This window comes from Anarrhichthys ocellatus, unplaced genomic scaffold, assembly GCF_004355925.1.
Source record: "Anarrhichthys ocellatus isolate YVR2014 unplaced genomic scaffold, GSC_Weel_1.0 scaffold14, whole genome shotgun sequence".
Classification (NCBI taxonomy): domain Eukaryota; kingdom Metazoa; phylum Chordata; class Actinopteri; order Perciformes; family Anarhichadidae; genus Anarrhichthys; species Anarrhichthys ocellatus.
In genome coordinates, this window is record NW_022280044.1 from 2,554,790 (window position 1) to 2,577,188 (window position 22,399).

Consider the following 22,399-nt stretch of genomic DNA (forward strand, 5'->3'; position numbering starts at 1 on the left):
ACACACACACACACACACACACACACACACACACACACACACACACAAACATTAACTGGCCTGCAGGCCTGTAAGAGTGGAGCATGTCGATGGGCGTCTGCATTATTTAGAACGTGACACCAGACACACAGTGAATCTATTGTGATGAGCATGATGGGCAGCAGTCACCAGGGACCTGGCTGACACCAGCTGGACGTCTCCAGGGAGGAAGTGTGGACGGGTCAGAGGGGAGGGAAGAGGGGTGGGTGACAAAGAAAAAAAGAGATTAGAGGGTAGAGGGTAGAGATAGGAGGGAAGATGTGGTTAGAAGGTGAGAACGACAATCACTTTTCTGAGTTTTCCCCTAGTTTCATTCAAGATTTTACGACAGGAGATGTAACACACCTAAATTATGTGAAATCATATCACAAATGAACAGTCTCTCATGAATATTATCCACCTCCCCCAAGTCCTTTAATGCTGCAACTGAGAAAGACAGGATAGACAGCCAGAAGTGAGACAAAGGGACACAAGTTAGAGAAAAGTGAGAGGTTTTTGGTGAGTTTGCTTCACAGTAACTGCCTACTCACATGCTGCCGCTTATCTCAACCTGGCATCCAAACTCAGTTGCTCACTTTGTATCTTCAAACTGTCAAAAAGTGAAGCTTGAAGTTGTCAAAACAATTCTGTCAAATGAAACCCTCACGTCGTAGCTCTGATCTGATGTTAATGATCCTTGAAATGTAATGTATGGAAGATAGGAGAAAATTAGAGACGGGATAATTTCAGCTGTACTGAGTAAGGGTTTCAATATGACAGGTAAAACTTCCAGTTGAAAGGACAACAGCTGCTGAAAAACAGACATAACTTTTCCTATTCTTGGTGTTTTTGTTCCAAGTTGTTTCAAGCTGGTTGCCAGCACATTAACTGCCCTGGCAACTATAGCCAGAACAGACAGCCTGGTGCAATAGATCAACGGTTATCTAGTTAGTTACTTCAGACAGCCAAAGTGTTTGTTTAGCGAGTCGACATCACAGAGACAGACCTCATCCTTGTCTGACAACAATGACAATCTGTAGTGAGCTGGGTCAATATTAACTCACTGCAGTTTCAGGACCTGGACAATTTGAAGACGAGGATATAGATTAGGAGATTAGTCAGACACAAGTGAAAGGGGTTCATCTTGAAAGGCAAATAGCCCTGTTTTGCTTTCATATTCTCCCCATCACTCCATGTAATCAATAGCACAATGTTATCAATGTTTTTCAGTATTGATATACTGTAATTCACGATAGGCCTATGGCAAATGGTCTTTAAAAAAGACTAATATTTCTTAATTTGGACTACAACATTTTGATGTGCAATATGTTTGAATCCAGATTGAATGGATTTTTATATGTGTTAGGATTGCTCTTATACAACATGTACAAAGGGGTGACATTTTATAAGTCTTTTGTTTTTGTTTGTGAAGTGGTGTACCTGACTAGACCAGTATATTAGCATACAGTATGTATTAGGGTCATCAAGATATACTGGCATTGATATCATGTCAATAATACATACATGATAATATTGTGTAAATAGTCCAGCTCTTTTTTAATCATTTCATATATACAGTTATTTTTTACAGACTCTCTCCACCTCCCTTCACTCATTTCATTTTTGAGTGTAATTAATTTGCCAACAAGGAGACAAAATGCAAATAAACACAATAAACAAAGTTAAAGATGAATTTCACTGATAACATAATAATAATTATTTCTCAAATCTTTTAATAAATATTGCGATAATGTCTTTATCCTAAATTATTTTGGCCACAATAATCATGTAGTGAAAATCTGATACTGTCACAGCCCTATGCTGCATTAATCAATATATTTAAACTAACAACGGACAAAATAACTACGTGTAATGTGAAAGGGATCTCTCTGGTAAAACCAAAGAGCTGGTGGTGGACTTCCGCCGGGGTAAACACTCTCCTCCGCTACCAGTGAACATCCAGGAAATGGACATTGAGATTGTGAGATCGTATAAGTACCAGGGTGTTCACTTGAACAATAAACTGGACTGGACTGACCACACACATGCACTTTACAAAAAGGGTCAGAGCGGACTCTATCTGCTGAGGAGACTGAGGTCTTTTGGAGTGCAGGGAGCATCTTCAGGACCTTCTTCGACTCTGTGATGGCATTAGCCATCTTTTAAGGAGTGGTCTGCCGGGGCAGCAGCATCTCGACAGCCGACAGAAAGAGACTTAACAAACTCGTCAAGAAGGCCAGCAGTGTGCTGGGGTGTCCACTGGATATGGTGGAGGTGGTGGGAGACAGGAGGATGATGGCTAAGCTATCATCACTGATGGACAACACCTCCCACCCCATGCGGGACGCCCTGGCAGCTCTGTGCAGCTCCTTCAGCCACCGGTTGATTCACCCCCGGTGTGTGAGGGAGAGGTACCGCAGGTCCTTCCTTCCTGCTGCTGTCAGGCTTCACAACCAGCTGTGCTCCCAGTAGACCACCCAACACTAAAAATCAGTGCAATATAAATACACTGTGCAATACAACAATTATTATATACATCATATTTTTAGTATTCAGTTATAGTTATATTTTAGTTATTGTGGATTTTTTTACTTTTTTACTTAGTTAATATTCTTTACTGTTTATTACTTATTTACTTATTTATAATACTTGTTTTGATCTTGTTTTTTTACTATGTATCTTGTTGCACTGTCCACTATGCTGCTGTAATCCTGTACATTTCCCTACTGCGGGACTAATAAAGGATTATCTTATCTTATTTTATCTTGTCTCTCGTAGTGACAAACACACTTTTTCAGTCTCTCTCTCTACAGAGCGTTTTAGCATCTTTCAGCTAATTGTTTTGGTTTACTTCCTGGTTTTAATTCACTCTCACCGCTCTCATGGCAGCTGTTTTCAGTGGAAAAAACAATAAAAACGGACTCTACTCCTTAGAGACAGAGACTAAAGAGTCGGACTCTCCCTCAGAAGTTGGTGGAGACTAAAACAGAGCCAAAAGAAGGGTGAACTACATTTTAAACTCCAAATGAATGATGTGGCCTCTTTATCTCCAAACCCATATTTATTTTGAAATACAGAGAGAAACTTATTCGAACAGGAACACGCTCAGAAGGCTAACTATCTGACACTCTTTAGACATGGCAGCACCTTGTGTGTTCATCACTAAAATGACCTAATTATTCATCATCAACTAATTATACAGCGATTGTGCAATAACTATCTTTGTTTCCCTCCTCCTCTTCTTTTCCCTGCCAAATTCACCGACTCAGACGTCAGCTCTGAGTTCATCCACGTCCCTTCATCGATCCATCATGGTATTGAAGGGAAGTCAGTGCTTCTGTCCGTTGAGACTCGCTTCCCGCTGGATGATGTTGAGATCCAGGGAACTTGGTCCCACACCAGGCCGAGCGGCATCAGAACCACGTTGGTTACGTTTACCAAAGAGACCACAATCACTGACATGATGTACCGCAACCACCTCTTCTTTAGAGAACCCAATGTGTCTTTGCTAATACGGAAAGTGAACCAGGACGATGAGGGGGATTACCACCTGAACCTCAACATAGCTTTTCATAACGGGACAGGGCTGGTTATCAAGGAGGAGAGAACTGTGCACGTAACAGTGGACGGTGAGTGTCTGCCGATCACATGTCATCAGTTGGATGTCATCTATGGACTAAGGCCTAACTTCTTTGTCTATTCCTTAGTCCCTGTGTCCACTCCAGTCATTGAGAAGAGCCCATCATATGCGGTTGTTGAGGACAAGGCCAACGTAACCTGGACTTGTTCTGTGGAGAGGGGAACAAGAGTGGTGTTCCAGTGGCTACGGGACAACGTCGCACTAGGTCTCAGCGACAGATACCTCTTCTCCCAAGACAACTCTACATTGTTAATCAGTCCTGTGAGGAAAGAGGACAAGGGAACTTACCACTGTTTGGCCAGCAACGCTGTCAGCCAGGAGCGACACAGCAGGGCCGCGGAACTCAACGTCTATTGTGAGTATACATCTGTATTCTCCTTTTCCTTCTACTTGTCTGTCCCGGCACCAAGACCACCTGAAACTGAAAATGTAGTTCCTAACTATAGTCCCCAGAGAATTGCAATTGGGTTCATTTTCTTTTTTCTTTTTTTTCACAATAAAGGAGATAAACGTTGACGTCTCAAAGCCAGCAGCTTCTTAAACTCATAAACACTTTGATCACTTTTCTTTTACTGTGAAAGTAGCTATGAACACCAGCAATGATAGTTTACAGCAAAATGAAGTCCTTAATACCCGGCCAGTATCACAGGGACTGGAATCAGACCCTGCAAAAGACAACTCTACAGACAAATAAGTCAATGTAATTTATTGCACCTATAAGTATTTTTAATTTGTCACACACTGGAACCATATTTATTAACATTACATGGTCAGAAGGATTTCAGTAGAGTTCATTTTCAATTATTTTATAGAATTATTTTTCAAAAACATTTGATTGTAGGATGTATATGCGACAAAGCTCCTGTAATACCAATACTAAGCATCTATTGTTGTTTTTCTCTCTCTTTGCACTGTAGTAGGATATATGTAAATGTCAGTGAGATCAGACTACTTTCTGACAACTGGAAACATGTGACTGTTATGGGTATTTGCGTGGGAGCAGTCTTATCTCACAGAGCTCCTCTGTTCTGCCATAAAGCAGGTAGATAAACTGATAAACTGGGCGGTTTCTTTGAAGTTGTACCCAGAACATGATCCGTCTATGGAATCATTTGAATGTGTTTCTGTATTGATGGGACGTAAAGGATGTGGAACATTTGTGTGACAATAATCTGTTTGCATAAGCAGAGCATGTCCGTGTTAGCTTTTAGTAGCATCCTACAGAAAGTAGATTTTAATTTTACGGTTTTCAGTTTCTCTTACAGAGTTTTTAATAATGTTGTGTACGACTGACAAAGACTTTTGATTTTCTCAAAGTCATATTTCCAGTCTTACACAAGTAAAAAACATTAAAACTGATTGATGTCACCCAAAGATTCACTTTTGATGCAACATAACTGCAATATCTAGGTTGCAGTCTATCTTAGTCTATCTTAAGTCTGTCTTAACAGAATTATAACAGAAATACACTGACGTTGGCACCATTTAGAAAAAAAAGATCAATCTACTTTAGTTGTAATTATATTGTATAACATTATTTGCTTCCATTTATATGTACCAAATTAAACCCCAAATGAAATGAAACTTTTCACAAGATTTCATTTTATCATAACACATACCGACTTATTGACTTGTAGCAAGATATATTTATGGATTAATAAGCAAAGTTGTGTTCATGTTTTCTCATCCACTGAAGCTGTTTTCTTGGTTACATGTTTGTGTTCAAGGGCAACCACTGCTCTTTCTTTTCCCCCCAAGAACTGAGGATCGAACTTATGACCCTGTTTATCATAGAAAAGTAACCATTCTGTATAATACGCACCACATCAGCGGCAAACAGTCATGTTTCCCTGACCCACTCTTGCGCCTGCAGATGGCCCCTACAACCTGGAGGTGAACTCAGACCAGGGCCTGCGGACAGGAGAAGTGTTCACCATCAACCCTGGAGAGCTGGTCTTCTTTGACTGCCTGGCTGACTCCAACCCACCCAACAGCTACGTCTGGATCTCTAAGAGCCGCAACGCCACGCAGGTCATCACTGAGGGCCCACGGCTGGAGGTGCGCTCCTATAGACTGGCCCAGGCAGAAGAGTACCTTTGCCGCGCCTTCAACAACGTGACGCAGAAGCAGAACGAGGCCCAGTTTACTCTGGTGGTGGCCAGCTTAGGAACAGGTGGGTAGAGGGTGGAACATGGCAGGAAAGAGCAGAGCGTGGGGAGATTTTGGGAATCCTTTGAGATAAAGACTCTGTAAACACTGTGTCATGCCAAAAGCAGAAGAGGTTTATGAGCTATGAGATATACGTATATCTTGACAATGACAAACACCACGGCCAGCTATGGGAACATGTCGGTGGATAAAATACTTTAACAGTGTGTCCACTGTGACAAAGTGAAACCAGGTTATGGGATATAACATGAAATATACATGGCTATTATGAACCTGTCGTTTTATCTTTGTTGCCAGGTTCCTGCATTTGCAGCCTGTATTAAAGCTCAGTTGCTGGGAAAGCAAACAGTGGACAACAGCTGTCGTATTTGTTGACTAAGTTTATGGCATGTGGAGTTTCTGTGTGCTGAATGCAACATTGAAATGTTGTCTTGGTGATATTGAGAAAGGCTCACTAATGGCTACTGTTGATACTGGCTATGATTTAAAATGCTGTTTAGTGAGTCAACGGATGTCGTGACAGCAACTTTTTTTTAGTGACAGCAAAACATTACCAAAGAAGCCTCTAATGACTAACCTTTTAATAAGATGAGCTGTGCTAGCTGCTGTATGAGGCACTGTTGCTTTGAGCTAAAAAATGCTCCATGAGGGAGGTGAGGTGGAAACAAACAGGACTTTCAACCATGAGACCAGTGTTTGTCTCCGAAAGTTTAGCTGGGTGTTTGTGACGTATACTTATGTTTCGGTGTTTACGTTTTACTTTAAGTAATTTTTTAAAGCCCAACCATGATGTTTCACTTAAACCTAACTACGTGGTTTTGTTAACTAAACCTAAGCAAAGTATTTTGTTTGATTTCAAGACGTTAACCACGTGTTTAGTGTGACTGTGCGCTTGTGCGTTAGAAAGTGAAGCCATTAAGAGTCATCCTCTGGGAACCATGAACAAGATTTTATGTAAATCCAACTAACTAATAGTAGTTGAGTTATTGATGTCCAGACCAAAGTGTTGGACCAATGGGCTGACATTGCCATCCCTAGAGCCAGCGCTGGCTAACAATGAGCATTAATGTCAGTGTCCCTCCTGTATTTGTTTGCAGGGAAAGAAAAGCACAGCCAAGATGGCAGCCCTGTAACTCCTCTGGCAGCCATTACCGTCTGCTCTTTGTTCGTCATCGGCTGTATGTTGCTGTTCTTCCTCAGGAGAACCTGCCATCCTAAGAGAGGTAATGTCTATTTCTGCTGCTTACAGAGGTGGTTTTCTAAGCAGTGAGTCCTGCAACATGTTTAAAATGTTTCATGTTTGAAATCTGAATGATGAGATGAGTGAGACAACGCTAACTGCTTGCCAGACTGATTTCTTACACGTTGAGGTTAATCATAAATGTAAATAACTTGCAAATGTCAGTCAAACCGAAGGTAACCATGGCAAAGTATCTACCGCATTTGAATAAGGCAAGGTAATATTTTAAAACGTGTAACTTCTGTGTTTGTGAATAATTATTTCCCACTGTCTCTTTCTATCCGTCATCAACAGTTCTTATGAGCATTTACAACAGGTAAGCTTGAATATGAAATCAATACAGATATGCACAATTGCATTTTTTATGTACATTATGTATGCTTTAACTAACAGCTTTATTTGCCTGTTTTTGACAGACCACTTTCAGAGCAGAAACGACCACATCGTTCAGGTGAGCTACCTGCTGGACACTTCGATTATAGAGTATGCCTCATGCCATTATATTTACATATGTGTATATTTATATTACATCATATTTTGAGGTGGTTGTAGGGATGAACAAGGCCTCGGTTTTCCATTAAACTGAAAGTCATTCCCAAAAAAACTGGTTTGAGATAGGAGGAGTTTAAGCAGAAAAGTAAACAAGGTCAAGGTGTCTCATTGATTCCAACCGGAAAGCAGTTTAATGGTGTCATTACACTCTATGATTTATCATGTTAAATTAAAGTTTGACTCATAATAGCTAAGCACTGGTCTGACATTGAAGCCTGTGTATTAACAGGCCATGAAGATGCAACAGAAGACTTTGGCATCTACGAGTTTGTTTCCATACCTGGGAAAATGGAATCAGCACAGGTATTTAACATGTTGTACATCAATATGGATTCAGTAATAACGTGGCAAGATTGTACGCCTTTGTCTATTGTTGGAAAGTTGTGTGTAGTTTTTAAAATGTGCCCGTGCAACTGTCCTGCAGGTATCATGCAGATCTCTGGCTCACCTCGAGTCAGTTCAGGATATGCACACCACCATCTACGATGTGATCAGGCATGTTCCTGAAACCCCGAGTCACAGTTTGCTGGAGTAAGCTGGAGAGTTGAGATGGAACTTACAGTCATTTCACTTGAAGAGTAGCTTTATTCTCTGTTATCAAAGCCTGAACCTCTGGCTTTGGTGGGCCATTTTTTGCACAAGAGATGACGGAGGCTTGATCGTGCACTGTTACTGTCCACAGTTTGGGACGGATGTCAAATGACTTTTGCTGACATTATTGTGAGATGAAAGTGCATGTATGGCTTAAATGTTTTTTTTAATTGTTTTTTTTATGTGAAAGTACACAAGTTGAAACAGCTTTGCTTTTTTCATTCAAAACTTTAGGTCATACTAAACCAAGCAAGTAAGTCTTAAAGCATGATCTTATGAGGTACATTTAAGGTACCAAAACTGGTCAAAACATGTTTAATTTTAAATACTAAGGTTTTATTTGCCATCTCAATAATATATTTCTAATTTCCTATTCCTGCCAATGAGAGTCTGTTTTGTGACAAGTGTTATGATGAATGTGTTCTCTTGTATGAAATATATTTAGGTTAAATGTAAATATTGTACATGGATTACACGCCAGATTCTTTATTCTATTTCTATGTTTTTCTCCAATCTATTTATTCCCATAGAAACACTTAACCCTGTTTCCACAAATGTAGCATTTTTTTCAGCTCAACATGGATGTAATGAAATGCTGAAACAAGGAAAAGGATGAACGATTCTTAAATTATTGTACAGTTTGCATTCACATGCTTGTTTTCTACTTTATTAAATATATAACTGTTTACTATTGTGGGTCATTTTCAAATGTGCATACTCCATTTCTGCATTTATATTTGCACTTCTTTATATGTCTTTTTCATAGAATGGCAATTGCAGTAATGGCTTGAAATGAACAATTTTTTCAATCACAGATCCTGAGAAAACTAACAAATAGCTGAAGCCAGCAAACATGTCAGTTGTTCTGCTGCTTCACAGTCGGTCTTTGTCTAATGTCTTGGCAGTGATCTCTCTTCTCTAAGTGTTTGAGTTGTATTTGTTCTCTCAAATTGCTGCAGAGTGCTCGTTGCTGTCCGCCAAGTTGCATTGGTATGCTGTGTACCTGGCGCGATATGGAGACAGGCAGCAACAGACGGATGGTTCAGTGTGTGGCAGAGTGCCCTCCACCTGCTCCTGCTGACACCTTGTCACGAGTATACAAAAATGTGTGGGCTTGCTTGTCTGCTTGTGTGTATGTAAAAGAGAGGGAGAGGAATGATGAGGAAATAGACACAGACCAGACACAAAGGTGTTTGTTTAGAAAATAGAGGTCAGAATTTATTCACTCACTCTTCTGTTATTTTCCTCACCTTTAACCACTTAAAGGCAGCAGTCTGCTTTCTGCTAGGATTCAGCTTTTTCCCAAAATATTATGTTGTCACTCATGTACTGAGTGCTTCCGTTCAAATTTATATCCAATGCTTTAGCACAAAAATATCCAAACAAGCTAGAAGATCTAGCATTGAAACTTTTAAAACTTTTAAAATAGAAACATTTGAATTGATTTGGCCCTTAGGTGGTTTATTTCCAAAGAAAACTGTGGACTTATTAGGTGAAACTAAATAAACGAAACTATGCAGACATTATTACTTTAGAATATTGACAATATATGTCAACAAGACAAATTATTGCACATACTGTATATTAGTTTGCTTCTTCACTGGATAATAAACCTGAACTTCGGACTGAGTCATAAAGTGCTGCAGCACTCAGTATGAGGTTCATAAGCATGCTTCTCATGATGCTCACCTGCAGAACAACAAGCACTTTATTGAATCAAGCTCTAATTATAGCTGATGAACTGACAAACTGAGTGTGCAGTGTCTTTGTGGTGGCATCTCCGGGTAGGGGTTACAATCTGTTCCGTCTCAGTGTATGCTTTAAGGGAGGCGCCGCACTGTGGATGACTGTCTAACAAACAACAGAGGAGTAAATTCACCTAAGGAGAGAGACCTCACCTTCATTTGACTGGGAAATAGCCTGAGGCTTCATTAACCAGGAACTAGAACTCACAGTGCCTGCTGTCTGCTGCATGCTTCCTGCTTTTAACCAAGTGCTGCTTGCAATAACACCCAAGGGGACATCTACAAAACAGGCTGAATGGGTTTCCATGCACCATTTTTGTAATTACTTTTAACGAGACAGAGCCAAGTCTAATTACTCGGCAGAGATAGAGCTACATGGCATTGGGTCATGGATAACATGACATGACATGTATTATGTATTGGTAATCGTATCCTGTTTGAGACCAAATTATATGTATTTAATAACAGTATTTGTCAGCAACTAAATATCGTATTTATTATGCAAATACCGTAAGCTACAGTCAGTTGTATGTGCTCAAGTATACTCATATCCATAACTTGGTTAAAAGAAGCTATACAGTCCATCAAAAGTACTGCATTCAAAAGAGTATAAATACTGATTATGTAGAACAATGCCCCATGTAATATTACAGTATATAATAATATAGGATGATTATAATTGATGCACTCACATGTCAGCAGCATTTTAATGTTGTAGCAGGTGCATGACAATCAAATCTGATCCACTTTAAACTGTTGGGAAGTTTAATTGCATCATGACTTATAAAATGACACATGTTTTCAACATTGTGGCCTACTTAAGCACAGAAATGGGCTAAATTAAGTCAGTTACATTCCACTGTTGGCTGGGAAAAGAGAAAAAGATATATAGCTGTGTAATAAGATCAGTCAAGGTAATTTCAGTACAACCTGTGGAGCAATTATAGGCCTTTTTCAAAGTCGACATCTTGACACAACATTATCCTAACATAACATAAACAATCCGTTCTGTTCAAGTGTCAAGCCATGACAGTGTGACAGGGGTCTCAGCATGCACTGTAGGACCCACAGCCATCATTCGTTTTACAGCTGTGTTTTTCCTTCCGTGACATGTCAAAATGTCTCACCTGACACCTACAGGTAACTGAGAGAACAAAGAAGTAGAGTACGTTTTTCAGGGAGGCAAAATAAACCTTTCTGTCTAATATTCTATTCTGTGATGTTAAATTACTACCATCCAGTGGTGCGAGACAGCAATACATGTATCATGTTATTAATGTTTTTCAATACTTTTGTATTTAAGTTTCATTATTTTTTATTCAGAACACCATATTCTTTCAATTTAATCCAAATATTTTCATTTTTTACACTGGTGAGATTCTGTCAGCGGCCACTAGCACGCCTCCCTCGAATAAAACTACCTTTCCCAGCATGCTTTAGGATTGTTCCTGCCGTACCGGTCACGTGTCGGTCAACTATGGCTTCCTTCTCGTAGTGATGGAGGCGCATCGTTAACAACAAAACAAAAACTGCAACTTTGTTCAATCATTTGTCCAAGTGCCACAAGTTGGATTCACAATGCAGAAGATCAAGTCGCTCATGGCCCGGCAGGTGAGCAAAGCGGCGCCACAAAAACCGTTGTCTTTGTCAGCTGCAGGTAGCTAGCATGCTAGCTAGCTAGGCTAACTGGCGAATTTGACAGCTCATCGTGTGGCTCATTAAAGGGCACATTCAGCCCGAGTAACAACAGCTTATTTAACGACAGCACAGCTACGAGCTGTTTCACCCACATCAAGATAACAAAGGTGTAGTGACAGGAATACCCGCGGCCCAGTTGTAAGAGTTTACCATTCAGACAAGCACAACAACAGTGCAAACTGGGCGGTTAGGGAAGTTCTCATCTTGCACTGCAGTAATGTTGCACTCATTGGTTCACCACTGCACAACAGAGCATATCGCAATCACAAATTTGTGCGTCGGTTCCACTTTTTCCTGTATGACAAGCTATGTCACGACGGGGACAGGTTCCAACTGTGTAAACCCGTTTAGGTTACTTGACTTTTTTTGGGGCTTTTGAAGTCTTTAACATTGACTCTTATTTTGACAGGGCCTGAAAAGCCCCCAGGAAAGCATGGCAGACCTCAGTCCTGTGGAGAACCTGAGGATCCCGAGCAAGGTAAACTGCATGTCGAGGCTGAAGCATTTGTGCTGCATATCCTAATACAGTCATCATCTCTCTCAAGTTGACCACAGCTAATGACGTGTTCGAGTAGTAAAAAGGTAGATCTACCTGTCCTATGTTTAACTATATTCACTGTGTGGTAAGATCTGAGTAGCTTAAAGCTCCCTGTAATTGTTGACAACTGAAACAAGGCTGCTGTATGTCATACCTTTCAAAACACTGCATATTATTAATAGAAGCCAAGTCCAGTCAAACTCAGAAGCAGTTACATCGACAGTACTGATACAACCAGATTAAATGCTTTTATATTTGAATTAGACTTATTGTATAATTTGTGAGTCAGACATACTGTTGTTCACAATGTACTGTATTAATATACTTTGAATTGCTTCCTGTAAATCGGGTAAATACCACCTACTGTTTTCTATGCAAAGAGACCGATGGCTCCCATTACTGTCACTTAAGGACACGCTTCACATCAATCTCAACACCAGGAGTGTGATTATAGTATTATATGTTATAGTATTTTAGCGTTTTTTTTTTTTTTTTTTTTTGCATGGCAGCGTTTTAAAATGCAATCAGTCATGCTTATTCACAGGAACTATTTGTCATTACCCACTTGTACAAATTCAATTTGCTAAGAGCAGGCCGAGCGAAGCATACATACGTTATAGTGGCTCTCTATAACGTATAGTCACTAACGTGGCTGCGTACAGTTTGGAAGGCGACCAACTCCAATTATTCACAGTGCAGGGTGATATCAGCCAGACGTTTAATCTCTCTCCTTTTGAAAGACTGGGGCGTTTAACAGGTGGACATTGTTTTTGATTGTTGTTCCAGTTTGGCCTTAATGTGTATTTTCTGCCTCGGTTGAAAAAACACAGCAACAGATAAGATTAAAAGGAAGTGTGCTTTTCTGTCAATTCATCTATGAGAGTTGAGAAAGATGAAGCTGAGAGTTCTGACATTTTTTTAGACGATATACAAGTCTGTCGTTGCAAACCTGTTGTTGCAGAAAACCACCCAAAGAGGCAGGTCAAGCTCAAGCTCAAGATAAGATAAGCGGCCATTTTATTCTTCGGGTGTAATGAGAGCATAGACACAGAGGGGAATGTTTCAGGAAAGATTAGTCTCTTCTCATTGGATGCATGGCTTTGGGATTGCTAACAGGTAATTTGGCCAAACTGGATATGTAGACATCAAACACGCTGGTAGGCCTGAAATATTCACCTGTGTTAGCATCATGGCCCACAAGAATGACTTTTAGTATTATTGCACCGGCTTCTTATGTGATATGAGGCACCGTAGTCTAAGCAGACAGAAAAAAATGGGATTATATGCACTTCAGCCTGCCTCTATATATTACAGATGAATTAAGTCTCCTGTGTTTACTGCAAACACCTGCTTATTGTGTGCTCAGCCAATACACGGGTCCCATTATTTGATGATACGATGCACTGACTTTATTTACTTTTGCCGCGGGGCCTTTCAGCTTTCAGGAAAATGAAATGGGAGCCCACGCCGGCTTTGTGTCCACCGAAACCTACCGTCCTCTGTGATTAAAGGTGAATACTCCTCTCAATATGTTACGGCCACTGCGGGGGAACACTGCGTAACTTAACCCACCGCTCTGTTCAGCAGATTGAGACCAAGGTGCCTGGCTGCATGCGTGTATCTTCAATACTTAAGCTGATACTGACTGCCTGGTACCAGCCGTGTGTTTCCAACCATTTTAGCCACGATTCACATCATTTATCATCCTCCAGGAGCTGACAGCAACATCTGGCTTGCAGGTGGGGGAATTGAGAATTGATGCTGTCAAGTCAATATTTAGACATGACGTGTTGGGTCGATGGAGTATGAATGATACGCAGGGTAAACATAAAGATACACCAGTTAGCCTGAAGTTGTAGATTTGTGTGTGTGTGTGTGTGTGTGTGAAGGCAAACGGACTGCCATTCATGTAGCGCGTGTATCCAAAAGCACCGATTTACAAGCACACTTGACATGCTGATGTATGAAGTCAAGGAGCCAATCGGTTAACTGATTGGCTCCTTAACTTCCGCTCTACTTGTGACCTCACCAGAGATAGCTTATTTGGTTTGATGTAGTCAGTAACAGGAAGTTCCGACTGATGTTTTCTGCAATTGTTGCTCAGTTCCACATGATCCTGTGCAGCTGGTACTGTTTTGTAAAGACGCCAAATGTTGAAATTGAGTTGTAATTTGAATAGATCTACCTGTTTTTCCCTGTTCTGGTGAATGCACTTAAAACGACTGGTGCACTTTTGTAATATGGTTTCTATTATGTAGTGTTACTGTGCGTAGCTGCTTCGGGGTGTAAGACGAGTCTATTGATTGTTATGTTATACGTTATGTTTTGTGATACTGTATAGATTCTCGACAACGCTGTACATTTTTAATTAATAGTTTACATGCAAAGATTAAAAGCCTCACAATACATCGCCTTGCTTACAGTACAGCAGTATAATGAACGGTAACACCCGTACCATGATGCGTATTGTATCGCTAGTGTCTTGCCAATAGACTTAATGGCCGCTGAGGTGAACCGTTTGCTTTGGCTCCTCTCACAGATGTCAGGTCTGATATATGTGCAGACAGAGGTCAGAGGTCACACTCTTGGCTCTCTAGCAGCAGTTTACCCTCAGGGGGGGAACCTTTCTCTCAACGACAGTCTGATCCCCCTTCGTTCACCTGCGGCCCTTCACAAATGTACGTGTCCGTCTGGGCAATGAGCCAAGAGCCTACATTTAATAACGGTTGTGTGAAAAACAAAAGCTAATTTCTATAATAAAATAATATACATCATTTAAATGGCTCCAAGCTATTTTTTGATCACTTTCATGGGTTTTTTTCTTACATTTTGTCAATTTCTCTTGGTTCCTGAAATGGTATAAGCTGCTCTGCGGATTCACACGAAAACAAACAACCCTTTTATTTATCATCCCAAACCTTTTTGTTCAAAGCTGTTCTCTTTCTGCGAGTCACTTGTAATGATGTACTTGGCCGGTATTGTGCTGCGCTATATCTCTTAACCTCTTCTTTGCAATCTTATATTGTCCGGCAACAAGACATTCTAGGTATTAAATACTTACTTCTAGTAATAAACAGAGGCGCAGGAAATCCAATATATCCCAACTGGTATATTGAGGCAGCCACATAAATGGCCTCTGATGTGATTATTTCACAGATATAAGTAGAGCTAAAACGGTTTGTTGCAGCCCTGAATGGAAGAGTCACACAGGTTTAGTGAAGCACTGGAACAAGCTGGTACATTCTATCTGTATGATGCTGAGAATGTTTCATTTCACTTTGTTGAGGCTTCTGTTCCTTTATAACCTGCTGTTTAGTGCACCGTGTACATGCAGTTACCATTTCCCACCAGCAGGGGTCACCACCAGCTCACCCATCACCGTGTTACCGCATGAGGATTATTTATTAATTTACACGGCCGAGAGCATCGCCTGCTCAATGTTGTAGTGCTTCCTAAAATTTTAGGATGAATGGCTGAGTGCCTCCGATGTGCAGTATGCAGCTGGGAGGAAGTTGTTAGTTTACACGGGCTTTCTTTAGGGGGGAACACGGCTCACTTTGACATTTCACACTTAGTTTCTGAGATACTGTTTTCTAATTATACGCCCGTTCACTCATCCAACACAAGACCTGCAGGACATTGCAGATACAGGGAGCCCTTTGCGTTTGACGCAGTGATAGATGGTGGAGAGTTACCGTTTAGGGAAAATATGATTACATACTGACAGCAGTGTTACAGCCTGGATGTTGATGTATTGATTGTGTCCTGATGGCCCAGAAGACGAACGTGTTGAACCCTTTTTGTCGGAGCAGATGTGGATATACATCAATATTCTGATCACAATGAGGATGTTTTGATTTGTTCATCTAATGAACGATTCCATGGTGGAAATAATTGGCCCTCCTCCTCTCCTCACGGGCTTTCTCTCCTGAACCTCCTTTTTTTGTTGATTCAATTTTCGGTGTTATCAGTGGAGCACCTTTTTGTTCTGCAATTGATTTTCCTCATTCAGTCATCAGCCCTCCACACGAACATCCTCTTTGATGATGCTTGTTAAATGTCCCACACTTTGGATGCAAATATATTTCTAATTTCCGCAACGAGAGGAGAATTTCATTAATTTGTGATTGTGGGGGGGCTAAAGGGTGGGTTGTTTTCCCTCCCTCATCCTTCAAAGTGAAATTTGATCAAAGCCTCACGGCGGCTGATGTTGGGCGTCTGGTTTTGTTTTGTGCTCACACAGCGGCAGGGAGAGAAAGGGATTATTTAACCTGAGGTAGCCTCTCAAGGAGTCGTTCACTTAAAGATGTTTAGAGCTCCGTACGTCACTGCAGGTGGGATATGGGGGGGGGGGGGGGGGGGGAGGGGGGGGGGGGCACGGGGGAGGTGAATTGCTCTCACCACGCAGGAGCGGCTTCACATCATTGTTTTGGTGTTTCGCTCATTTCTCTCTCTCTCTTTTTCTTTTCACTGGAACTTTCGCCACCAGTGAGTCACCCCCCCTCCCCTCCCTTCCCTCCCCTCTCCCTTTCCCTTCTTATTTGAGCTGATTTGCCACCCTCCCTTTTGATGGCAGGAGTGTGATCCCCTACCTCTCTACCGCCCCTTTCCAATCTCACACGCTCACCCACACATTTCCCCCCCGGGGGCCTTTGCACACTCCTTCTTCTTCACCTGATTCAAACATGGCAGCGCACACACACTTGCCTGTAGGTCTGTGCATTTCACACACACACAGACACAGGCACAGACGCATTATAATTCTTTATTACCATCCTCACAATTAGCCTTGTATATAAACTGTATATATGGCGTGTATAAAAAGGGACTCTGATTGTGTGTAATTGAATTAAATGAGTGTTTTACTGTGAGCATTAAACTGGCACCAGCGCTCCTGTATAAATGTCACTCAGCAAGACGCACTTACCCGCCGGAGGCAGACCCGGTTACATCGGGGGGGGGCGGGCAATGCTTCAGGGCCTCGCTGATCGTAGCTGTGGAAATGTTTGTGGTTAGGAAGGTGTGTAACGGGGTTTTCTCCATCAGTGTCTGCTAGAGTCGATATGAGCTGATGGGTGCAGATCTTTGATGGAGATTTCTCTATTTTTAGGATATTTGATAGAGTATGAATGCTTATAGGGGGCTAAAGGATTCCCAAGCCTACCGTCTATTCTTAGTGTCATTGTGCTTTAATGGGCTGTGAGACTCAACATTACCTGAGATAAAAGATTCACACTCATTAATCCGCCTAGCATGCACATTTCCTGTTTATGGGATGTAATATAAGGCTGTATCAGAGACGATGCAGAAAGGAGACTAGCGACAGATCCTGAGTCTATTGACTCCAATGGGAGAAGTGAACGTGAACACAGTTTGTGACCATAGTTACCTAAGTATATGTTTCACAAGCCACATATCATCTACACATTCTGACGCTAAAATGCCTTTTATTTTGTCACAATGGAGATAATTTGCTTTGTTCGAGATCTTTTCTCTGTCTCTCCGAGATCTGGCAACTAACGCCCGATAAGCTAACTCATTTAAATATGGCTGTTCCTGTTAGATGTGTAAATATCTAATGTTATCAAACCTCAAGTTTCACCACCCAAAAACTACATTTTACAGAACAACATGATAACGTTCATCATACTATCATAATGCAACCTCTGTACGTTATTTAGCCGAGCAGGACCGCACGCTTTCAGAATTTTGGCACCAATCCGTTACCGGAGGAGGCTTCTCGTGACGTCCCGAATAACTAGCAAGAATTCCACCCTCAGAATTTGGTTCGGCATCCCACGCTTTGGTTATCGACCCGTGACTATATCTCGGCTCATTTGGGAATAAGAGCTCAGAACCCTTCATCTAAAAGCCTCGACGGACGCACCGCCTGCTAATCGATATGGCTCTGATGTTTCTCTGAGGGGGGAATCCCTGTTGTCTTTTTTTTCCGGTCATTCCTTTCTTCTCGTCTCTTCCTCTCAAGGCTCTCCGCCATCCCCCCGTGACAGCTAGCCAACGAAACAAGCCGCAATCTGCTTCCAAACGAAATGTTTTTTCGACTTCACTTTCCTCCTCCTTGCTCCTTGTTCTCTACCTCATTTTCATTCTGTCCTCCCTTCACAGTGTCCTTCACCCTTGCTCGTGTCCTTAAACTCCTCTGTACTATCTCCATTCCCTTTATTCTTCTGTCCCTCGGCATCTTTCCTATTTTTTTTTTTTGCTCTCTGCATTACCCCATTTCTTTCTTTGATTTTTTTCATTACTTAGGAAATGATGTAATTCTCTGTATTGGACCCTCTTCTGTTTGTGTCCCAGTGTTGTTGGAACTTTTTTCTTTTCAAGTGCTTACTTCAGGGACATCTTTTAACTCCACTCGTTCTCTCTCTCTCTCACTGTGTCTCACACTCCTCCAGGAGGAGTTGCGGGAGCTGAGGGAGCAGCCCATCGACCCGCAGGCGGAGCAGGAGCTCATCGAGAGCATCGAGGAGGTCTACTTCTCTACCGACTCCTTCGATATGGTGCAGCACGAGCTGGAGGTCAGATACTCTTCTCTGAATGAGCACGCAACATGCGCTAGTGACTGAATTAGCAACACTCGCTTGTAAAATGGTGACAAGAGACTCCCAACTTCCCACGCGCCCTCCATTAAAAAAAAGAATCTCATCAAACCCATCACTAAAATACAGCAATATTGCATTTTCTGATATGAACATATACGGTTACGGTATGGTTTCCTGCACCTTGAACCTCACCAGAGTCGAAGCTCTTTCTCACCTGAGCTGCCGTTTCTTCCACTTCAGCGGAGCTGCGTACGCACCGTTGACATCCGGATTGATGGATTGCATCCGCTCAACAGAGGAAGGGTGTGAAATCTCATTAGATTTATCTTGGTATTGCTACACCATCTAAAATGAGACTCTCAGTCAAGGGGAAAGTAATTACCCATCATCCTCTGGGCCATGGATTTGTAATATCTTCTTCCCTGAGCAGAGTTTGTTTACTGTTTACTAAATAACGCACTCCACCTTTTTGGCTAATCTTACTTATGATCTGGCAAAGTGTATTTCTTAGAGGAAATTATTTTAGTTTTATTTTTTTTCTAATGGAGGAAGAGCTAACAGGATACTTCCATAGTTCTGCTCTCAATTCAATTTCATTCAATTTAATGCAACTTTATTAATCCACAAAGGCAATTTGATTTGGGACACGAGTAAAAACAGACAGAGACAGACAATTACAATCAAAAGAAGTGTTTAGGACTGTGTTATACTGAGAGTGTTGCATTTAAAAGGTAATGAAAGTAAGGAAATGGTCGACATCGAAGAGAGGCTTGGTCTCGCTTGTACTGAGTGACCTGAGGATGACAGGCCGCATGGTGGTAAATGTAGAGGAAACGTCTACAAATAGGAGCCAGGAACAGTTAAGAATCAGCCCACATTGTAGTTCGGCAACCATACTGGAGATAGTTTAAGAGGGAGTGAGCCGTGTCCTCTTTTGAGGGATTTCCATGGCAGCAGGACCACCTCTTGGTCCCTGGTGTTCTCGGAGCTGCTGGAGGAGGGGTCCTCCAGAGGCCATCAGATCCAGCAGTCTTGTTGGAAACGGCGGCTTTAAGCCGCTTTAGCACATCCTGTTTACGGAGGGGAAGTGCGTGGTAGATGACAGAAGGCCGGCTTTGTGCGCCGCCATGTTGGATGCGGGGTCGGGCCTCTCGAAGCCGGTGTACAACCTTATTAGTTTGTTAGGCAGAGAGGAGTCACTGGGTTTTAGCTTGGATGACGGCCTGTTTCACCTCTCTGTTGACCTGTTTTTTTCTCTTCAGCAGATCTTTTAAAAACAGCCTTTCTTCTCTCACTAAGGATGCCTTTTGACTCTTTTATCTTGGATATTTATCTGTCTGACACACGCCTTTACTACACTGAACAGTAGAGACAATTGGAAGCAGCATGCAGCTGTGTAGTTTTAAGTTGAGCTTACAGTGTTTTTGTGGATGTGTCTGCAAAAGGGTTCACCTGTGTCGGAGGATATAATGTAAACAAACAAGGTTGTATATTTGAATCTGTGTGTGTGTGATCATAGAAACTACCACCTGAGCTGAACCTGCAGGAGCTGGAGGAGTACAGGGACAAGCTGAAGAGACAACAGGCAGCAGTAAGTATCTCCCTCTTCCTCTCTCTGTCTCTCTCTCTCTCTCTTGCGCTCTCTCTGTGGGTCTCTCTCTCTCTCTCTCTCTCTCTCTCTCTCTCTCTGTGTACTCAGCTCCACCCCCTTGTGTCACTATTGGTTCCAACAGAACAAGAACTCAATTCTTCAGTCCACAAACTTTGCATACACAGTCTGTGGTTGTGTGTGCTTGTGTGTGTGTGAGTGAGAGGCCAGGCAGGAACATTAACACTCCTGATTGGTTTTGATGATGGTCGTTTAAGCTTAAAAGGGACTTGCAGTTCGTCCTTTGTGCCTTGCAGACTCCGTTGACGTCAGTAGCTGCAATTTTGTCGCACTACACAGCAGGACCCTTTACATAGTGGCCGTCACTCTGAGGTCAGTCAGGTACTCGCAGTGTCAGACTCGAGAGCTGGCCGGTCAACAGATTCTATTTATAGAAACACGTGGTCGAGCAGTTCTTTTCCCATCTGCATCCTCAATCGTCAGTCTAGTGCAGATTTAGCCCACTTATCCTCCTTCCTGACAAGCTTCTGTACTTTCGCACACCTGTTTGTCTCCATCACTCCCTCAGCTCTACAAACTTTTTTTGTACTTTGCCACATCTATTCCCTCCACACTTCCTCTTATCTCCCTTTTTCATACACGCTGCTCCTTCCCCACCTCCCCCTCCTTTGACACTTTTGGCAGTTTCCCACAGAGCCATCTGTCAAGTTGGGACGATGCTGCAGAATTTGTTGCCCGTGGAATGGTGAGACCTACAAGTTAGAAAAGTCCAGGAGTACACAAACGTACTGTCACACATACCCTCTCTCTGTCTCTCTCTCTCTGGCAGTGAGCCCGCAGGCGCCTCATTAGAATAGCCACGGTAATTGGTCCAGTGTGCGGTCAGGCAGAAAAATCCACATCTATGTTTCTCGGCGAGCCTAAATACGCAAACCCTCTACCTGTTTGTCTACCTCAATGCCCCGAGGCTTTTGTAAAATATCTTATATTATTATAGCATATACCTCCTTTCATGTGTTTTTTTTATTATTTTTTTTATTTTATCGTCTTTCTTTCCGACAATCATCATCTTGCTGTTGTACGTGTTTAATTCCACAGATGTATTCCCATGAGAGATGAGAAAGCAATAAATCATTACATACATAGTGTACACAAATAGAGTACATATGCAACAGCTGTAGTGTACACATGTATACATACATTAGGAGCAAGACCCGAAAACCCCCAAAGCAAAACGAAATACAAATGTACAAAAATATTCCGTATTTGTGTTTTTCCACTTTCTCACTATCCCATCAATCAGTCAGACATTTTCAGAATAATTACCAGGAGGTGGAGATTGCACCTGTTTCCATGAGGAATAATGGCTTTCTTTTGTTCTGCAGTTAATCATTTCAGCAAACACCGTGACTATCATTCCAATCCCTGCTAAACACAGCAGATGTGTATTTAGTATCTGTAAACATGGAGCCTCATGCCATGTACATGTACCCTACCTGGTAAACACAAATGTGACACTCTTTTCTTGGTTGAATACGTTTGTCAAGGTTTATGAGGCTTGAATTACATTAAAAGAAATTAGTTTGAGATATTCTAGTAGAGCACGGCATAAAGGGGCTGCTGAATTTTTATTTTTCACATTTGAAAAAAAATCTGAATTAATTTGACAAATACTGCAAAATAATCCTGCACACACGCTTATTGTATTGTGAAGTCGTTCATGTGGATGATTGTACGTGGGCCGATTCAACGAATGCATTCCTTTGTCCTGCTGCCACTGATGGAAAGACCGTCTCTATAGTTGAGCAATATATACGTGTGCATTCTTACTGGACACACACGGACTCTCTTACACACACACACACACACCTACACCTACAGAGGCTCGTAGTCGTCGGTGTGTGAAATAGAGCAAAGCCCTCTGAAGAAGTGATAATAGTGCTTTCAGATTCTCACTATGAGGCTGCTTTCCTCCTGGCAGATGATACAGGTGTGTGTGTGTGTGTGTGTGTGTGTGTGTGTGTGTGTGTGTGTGT

The 22,399-nt window shown here is 41.8% G+C and overlaps 2 protein-coding genes across 5 annotated transcripts in view; both read left to right on the forward strand.

Moving 5' to 3' along the window:
- Positions 1–10,009, forward strand: part of hepacam2 (HEPACAM family member 2) — an 11,224-nt gene extending 1,215 nt beyond the window's left edge. The window contains exons 2-9 of the mRNA XM_031854306.1: positions 3,288–3,647; positions 3,726–4,013; positions 5,532–5,831; positions 6,925–7,050; positions 7,362–7,383; positions 7,484–7,518; positions 7,849–7,922; positions 8,044–10,009. Of these exons, the coding sequence (XP_031710166.1) occupies positions 3,288–3,647; positions 3,726–4,013; positions 5,532–5,831; positions 6,925–7,050; positions 7,362–7,383; positions 7,484–7,518; positions 7,849–7,922; positions 8,044–8,154 (1,316 nt within the window). The 3' untranslated portion in view covers positions 8,155–10,009. The remainder of the gene's footprint in view (positions 1–3,287; positions 3,648–3,725; positions 4,014–5,531; positions 5,832–6,924; positions 7,051–7,361; positions 7,384–7,483; positions 7,519–7,848; positions 7,923–8,043) is intronic.
- Positions 10,010–11,384: 1,375 nt separating this feature from the next.
- vps50 (VPS50 subunit of EARP/GARPII complex) overlaps positions 11,385–22,399 on the forward strand; it is an 85,585-nt gene continuing 74,570 nt past the window's right edge. The window contains exons 1-4 of one of the 4 annotated variants that reach the window (XM_031854268.1): positions 11,385–11,566; positions 12,063–12,131; positions 18,608–18,730; positions 20,274–20,345. In XM_031854268.1, the coding sequence (XP_031710128.1) occupies positions 11,534–11,566; positions 12,063–12,131; positions 18,608–18,730; positions 20,274–20,345 (297 nt within the window). In that variant the 5' untranslated portion in view covers positions 11,385–11,533. Of the gene's footprint in view, positions 11,567–12,062; positions 12,132–16,545; positions 18,731–20,273; positions 20,346–22,399 lie in introns of those variants that run through there. The other 3 variants (XM_031854269.1, XM_031854267.1, XM_031854266.1) reach the window with 3 other exon arrangements.